This window comes from Enoplosus armatus, chromosome 7, assembly GCF_043641665.1.
Source record: "Enoplosus armatus isolate fEnoArm2 chromosome 7, fEnoArm2.hap1, whole genome shotgun sequence".
NCBI classification, from domain to species: Eukaryota; Metazoa; Chordata; class Actinopteri; order Centrarchiformes; family Enoplosidae; genus Enoplosus; species Enoplosus armatus.
The window spans coordinates 15,946,142-15,952,854 of NC_092186.1; the positions used below are offsets into that span (position 1 = coordinate 15,946,142).

The following is a 6,713-nucleotide window of genomic DNA, read 5'->3' on the forward strand; positions in this document are numbered from 1 at the left end:
TTATATATACCTTGGCCTTGAAATTGCAAACTCTTATCTTTGCATGAGGAAAACGATATGTCAGAGTGCCGACATATATGGAATACATATGATTATGTACAGCCACTTTTAACAGATTTCTGTGACTTTCTGTGTTTCATTAATCCACTGAACCCCATAGAGACCTCATACTCCTCAAATTTCCACACTTCTTGTATGAAAGATCAAATCCAAACCAGATGCATACTTGAGAAACACATATGGTAACATATAACTGGCAGTGTGACTTGCTACAGTGTAAATTAAGCTTCTTGAGAAGTCATTACCTTCCAAACTTGAATCAATAATCCTACATTATTGAGTGTTTTTAAAAATCAATAAAGCAGGTATAGTGAACAGTTGGCTGGAGCTTCAACAGTTGGCACCAACGGACCAAATCTGTAAAGGCTCTTCTGATTTATCGCACTGAAAAGATGCCAACATTGGTTTATTCTAAATCCAATCATCAAACGTCTAAAGTAATGCACCTCTATTCTTGTGATTAAACGCTAACATGTTAAGGATACAGTTTATGAGATATGGTTTGGATGCATAAATCTTATAATTATAATACAGCTGAGAGTGATTTCATCAAAGCTAAATGCACTATGATTAAAACACATTCAGGCTTTATATTTTTCGAGGTGTGAAATCTGTGTGTGCCTGCCATGAGACAGAACATTTTAGCGAGGAATTTACAAATGGATCCAGCTCTGATGCCACTGGGAACAACTGGCGCTTTCAAGCAGAAAATCTCAGACAAATCACAATTTACCAACTAATGAAACCACTCAAGATTATCCCCCATCCGCCTGTGCCCACTGTCCTCAGAGCTGCATTACTTACACAAGCACCGCCTGCACTCAAAGGAGCAGCTTTGGCTTGAGTCACAATTTCACTGTTCACGTTATGTCCCTAAATAAGACAATAGCAAAAAAAAATATTTTCTGGCCCTGGCTGCCATTGAGCCTGAAACTATACTCATTCAAAAGATGCTATAAAAAATACAAGCATGAGAACAAATCAGTACGTTTATAGAGAAGACAAAAACAACCGTTTCATGTACTTACCCTCTGTGGAGTGTACTTGGGCTAGCGTGATGAGAAACCAGCAGAAGGTGTGCAGTTTCCACAGGGAGCATGCCATGGCGCCTGGTGTCGATGGTTTGTGGCAGGTTTGTGTTGTGACTAAAAGGTTCTGATTAAAGAAGTCCAAGCCAACCGGTCTCAGAGATGCTCATCGTTGATCCTCTCACCTGTGGAGCAGAACGAGAGAGACGTTCAGTTCAGGGATGAAATTTATTGCACGTGCGAGCTCTGTCCCTGTGTGATTTTACAGAGGAATTCAACCTGTCACACTCTTATCACAAGGCACTTGATGCTGCATTTACATTCCATTGCAGAAATGTGACAAACCTTAAGCTGTGAAATGCTACAAACCCACACAAGCCGCTAAAATAAGCCCAGAAGGTCAATAATCCTGAGAAGGGAAATCTCTTAATGGTTGCTGAATGCTAACCATTTCACTGGCAGGCAGGGGGGAGCGGGGTGGGACCAGCGCTGTCATCAAACAGATAAGGCCCACCCTGTCCATCTCCTCGGGACCTTTAGCAAGTGATACTAACCTTATCAGAACTGTGTCAAATTGTATTTTCTGTACCCATTGCAAAGAACCTTTCTGAGCATTTTCAAATCTTTAAATTATGTAAGATTTTTACTTTCCCACTTTTTATCACAGAGGGACATATCAGTAGGCATGCTAAAGCAATGTTGATTGATAGCAGCACATTTCCAAAATTCATGTTATTGTGGAACAATAAATTTAAGCCCAAATCAGAATAAAAATTCTGCCGACTCTACAGAAGATTTGCATCAGGAACTGGCCAACTGTAAACTGACTTGGCATCAAAAGTCTAAATCATCAGAAAAAATCATCTTGTTTGGTCAAATGCTGATGTTATTTTAACATCACATTTTTTCACAAGGCCAATTAAACATCTAGCATCACATATTTTACAACATGTGGAAAAGATTGTGTGTAACAATGTAGGAAGCTCAGTCGCATTTACTCAAGGACATTTTAAATTACCTGCCTTATAGTGTTATTCAAGTACACTTTCCTACTAAAGGCATTTTCACTTCTACTTAGGCAGAGGTTTAAAAGCAACAGTGCTTCTATTTGACTGATATTTTCAGGCCCTTTCCTCCCCGGCGCCCTAGCCAAACAAACAAACAAAGAAACACTACCAAACAAATGGTCACTTCTCTCTGTTGTGAGTGACCACAAACCACCTTATCTCTCCAACCCCCCCCCCCCCCCCCCCCTTACATCTCTTCCAGACCAGAATTCCTCTCTCCCCACCTCATCCATACCTGTCCCTTTAGTACCAGTCTGTTTGAATGTTTGTTTTTGCTCTCTTTCGCTACAAAAGCAAATGGCCTCCTCCCTGTCATGGATACAGAGCTGGAGCTTGTGTAGGGTGAAACCTAATGCCTACCTGCGCGCCTAGGCATGCGTTTCACACTACTAACGGCTCCCTTTTGTCTGTGTGTTTACACTGCTCGGCTAAGCTCAGTCCTCTCACTCCCATGAACCATTAGCACATACGCCATGGGATATGGCATCACTCTGGCAACAAGGCACATAGGAGCCCATTAGAAACTGTTTTTTTTGGCTTCTTTTTTAGCACATTCAAAAACAACATTCCATTTTTTTTTCTGTGTCTACAGCCAGCAATTGTTTGTTAAGATTCAAGGGACTGAATGTTATCCATCATACTAGCAGCTAACAACAGAACTCAACTGAAAAGACGGTGAGGAATTTTGTTTGTGATGTACAGTCAGAGCTGCACAAATCAGCTTCGGCTGGCTCCTCCACACTGGAGAATATCCGCGGCCTGAAGAGTCTTTGATCTATTTTGTCTGAGTTCTCAGACAGTGTAATAATTCATCACCGAGAAAACATGCGGAGCGCACACATTAACCAACAAAGTTATAATTAAGCCTGCCATAATCAGCTCATCTAGTATGACATTACGCCTCACCTGAGACCTCTAATTTTAGAGCCATTTAAAAGAGGTTAACAGGAGCTGAGCACACGCCGCCACAGTGTATTTAGTTCCAATGGAATAATATGCAGTCATGAGACTCGACAAATGAAAGTTGATCACAGAGATCAAACATATTGGATTCCACCAAAACCCTAACCCCTGTCTTTTAGCTGATCAGTGCATGTGGAACCAATTAAATTTATCAGGCAAGTGGTTGCAAATAATCAGCCTACACTCGAGGTCCGAACAGTATAACAATGCTTTAAGCAGATTGCCTCCACAATAAAGCTGTATAGTGAGCATATAGGCTTATGGATCTTCATCCGGGCACACAAAGTCTTAGCTGTTTTGTCCACTTAGTGAGACAGACAATACTTAGATCACACACACATTTACATGTGATTATAATCCCATCAATCGTTGTATTGTCATGCACAGAATAATTTACTAGATTAGTAAATTACAGTTTGACTGAGGTGTTTACACAAGTTGTTTGATATATAAATGTATATACAGCCCAACAGGAAATAGTAATATAATGGGAAAACGAGAGAGACATCTTCAGTGATAATTGTTTTCCACATCAGATCTTACGGAGGAGAGTCACACAGGCGCTATCACTTGAGGTCTTAGTTGTAGCATTAAATTCGTTTCACTGTCACTCAAAAAAATGAGTTTTATTTTCCCACCATCCCGAGCCTTGTCATTCTTTTATCAAATATAGTCTCACTATGCATTTGGTTCACTCTGTGACCTCGGTGGTGCGTGCGCAGAATCCAAACGCAGACACCATGGGATCTACGTGCCAAGTGCAATTTCAAAGACTGATGCTATGCCTACTCGGCTTACGGCCTTGACGCAAGTAAGATAACCCGGTTAAGGTTTTTACATGACAGTTGCATTAATTGGTGTATTGCCTTACTCTGGTTGTAATTGAATTATTTGAGTTTACGTAAACACACTGGCTTTCTCATCACAGTTGAGATTAATGTAGTGGATTAAGCGCCTTACCCAAAACTTGTTTAGATCTATCTGGAGAATGCTTAAAAGTCAAATCACATGGGCTCCTTAACCCCCAAACTATTAGCTCAAAGCAGTTTTATATTCCTCACTTTTGCAAATGAATTACGCTATATCGCAGTACAACAATAATTACATCTGGAACAGGTTAAAAGCGTGCAGTTCAGTATATTTGTGTCTCTTTGGTGGCTGCGGGTGCTTGTGTTTACATATGTAAACAAACTATTATAAGTCTCAGCCTGAGATAACAGTGTTGAATCAATATGATTATTCTTGCTCCCCTGTCATCATTGCTTAGTGTGAAAAAAAGAGGCCGCATGCTCAACAGACCTCCTGTGTCAGAATATGAAGACAAAGACAAAATGCCTTTAAACAGTGTTGCCTCCGAGGCAGTCGAGACCCCCTGCCACGAAGAAAAAATGCAGAATGTAGATCCCTAGTACATGGGGATGGGTGTTCTGTAAATCGATGATAACAGTCCTATACTTTAATATATTTTGTATCATGCTGTGAGTGTTTAACATGCTGAGACACCAAAGGCGCAGACTTGGAGGGAGACTGCTTGACTGCCGTTCTCCTCATTAAACGTGCTGAGGTCTCCCCTCTCAGCTGGGGGTTCCTTTTCTCTCTCCGCCTTGAAACAGAAACCGACGGTGTTCATACCTTGACTGTTTTTTCAAATAGCCCTCGATGTGGGCGAGATCTCTGAACAGGTTTTAGCATCTGCAACAATGTGCTGCGGGGACTGGGGTTTGGAGTTTATACTTGGGGGGGGGCAGATGATGAAGAGCATCATCATCAACATGGCTGCTTCTAATGCACGAGACACACGATCAAGGCAATTTCCGTGATTGTTAAGCACAGATTGCTAAAATGTCAACAGGCATCACACTGTTTTGGCTAAATATGAAGTCATTGCAGACAGATGTTTAAGTACTCTGAGAAATGGAGAAGCCACAGGGGCGTTGGCCCAGAGGCTTCAGACATATGTGTGCTTGATATATTCACAACACAACAGAATGCTTTATAATCGAGTGACAAAATTTCAAATTGCAGAAGCTCAGTTGGCCTTCTTAAGAAAAAAAGAGAAAAGGCTTAGTAACTGGGAGGAAGGGGGTTATTAGAAGGGAGGGGAGGAGGGTTGATTGAAAAGGACAGTTTGAAATTTGAATGAAGCGGGGGTCTGAAAACAAGAGGCAGATGTGAAAGAATGCCGGCCTCCTTAGACAAAGCTCCTGGTTGTCCCTCTCTAGCTGTTAGAGGGCCACAGGAGAATAGAAGAAGAGTTGGGCCATTCAATAAAAGAGGTCTGGGAGAATGGAGGGGGGGGGGGGGCCCAGAATAAAGAACCTGAGTGGGGGAAGGGGGGCTAGAGTTACAATAAAAGATTGACAGCTTGCAAGTCTTGCTTGACCCTTGAATTAGCCCCTGAGCTTTCAACAAACCTCAAGAAAGAGTTGGGATGTTAATTGTCACGGAACATCACAGGGATGCAAAGGAAGGGAAACATGGGGCCGGAGATTCACTGAAATGTAAATCACAACCAACAGACCACCACATGTTGAATGAGGGGAACACATTTGGTTTCTGTTGGGTTTTCCCAACTGCATCCTCATACATGAATTCATACGTACTATAAGACTCCTCTTATCTCTGTTTCTCTTCCCCACTTTGAGGGGAAAACTGAAATACCTGGGGACACAGGGCTCAGTCACAGAACACTCAGCCTCAGCTGTGGAGGAAATATATTCCCAAAAGAGATTGTGTTCCTGCTTTGACACTGCTGAAGATGTACAATTTGCAAGCGTAAATCAGAAAATTCGCACTCCAGAGGGGAGAGATTGGGCTGGTGATCGGATGAGTCTGGAGCCCCACTGAGTTAGAGATATGGGGCAGAGAGGAATCAGACGCTGACCCCTCTGCTGAGGGAATGATTGAGAGCAGCAGAGTGCCAGAGGAGCTGAATGACACCCAACCAAACACTGTGTGACTGCTGGTGCCCCAAACGCAGGCCCTGACCCTGACAGGAGCTCAGCCAGTGAAATACCAGGTCAAACACGCATGCTGCGCAGCAGGAAGGCTCGGCTACTTTCGGGGGGAGACTGGGTGGAGGGTGGAGGGGGTGGGGTGATGTGGGAGATAAAGGAGGGAAAACAATGCAAAGCATGAGGGGTTTTCTGGTTGGAGGTTTCTCCGTTAAAGCTGTTATATAACATTATATCAGAACATTGTTAGCAAAAAATAATATCTCTGATATTTCAAGCCTATTATAGCCAGAGATGTCTGATTAGGATGGCTATTTTTTTCACATCCCTTGTAGTTACCATTTTCAGGCGTTACGTAACCCATTTCATCTTCTGAGTGTACATAAAAACAATTGCTTTTGAATCTGAATCAGAATGTTTGGATTAAATGAATCATTACCGAGCTCTTATGCAAGCCACACTCACAGAAAACATAGTAGCAAGAGAGAGCCGCAGCGTGTGACATAAGCGTGGTGCTTGTCATGCTCATTGCTCTTACTGTTTGCACCATTGATCATTTTTATGAGCCACTCAATTAATCGATTAGAGTACTCCCCACTGGTCAGGACATATGGCTACTAAATAAAGCAATCATGCGCCAA

The 6,713-nt window shown here is 42.3% G+C and overlaps 1 protein-coding gene across 1 annotated transcript in view; it reads right to left on the minus strand.

Moving 5' to 3' along the window:
- Positions 1-1,164, minus strand: part of adgrl2a (adhesion G protein-coupled receptor L2a) — a 72,583-nt gene extending 71,419 nt beyond the window's left edge. Inside the window, exon 1 of the mRNA XM_070908621.1 lies at positions 1,089-1,164. Coding sequence (XP_070764722.1) covers positions 1,089-1,164 — 76 coding nt within the window. The remainder of the gene's footprint in view (positions 1-1,088) is intronic.
- Between the last annotated feature and the right edge of the window lie 5,549 nt (positions 1,165-6,713).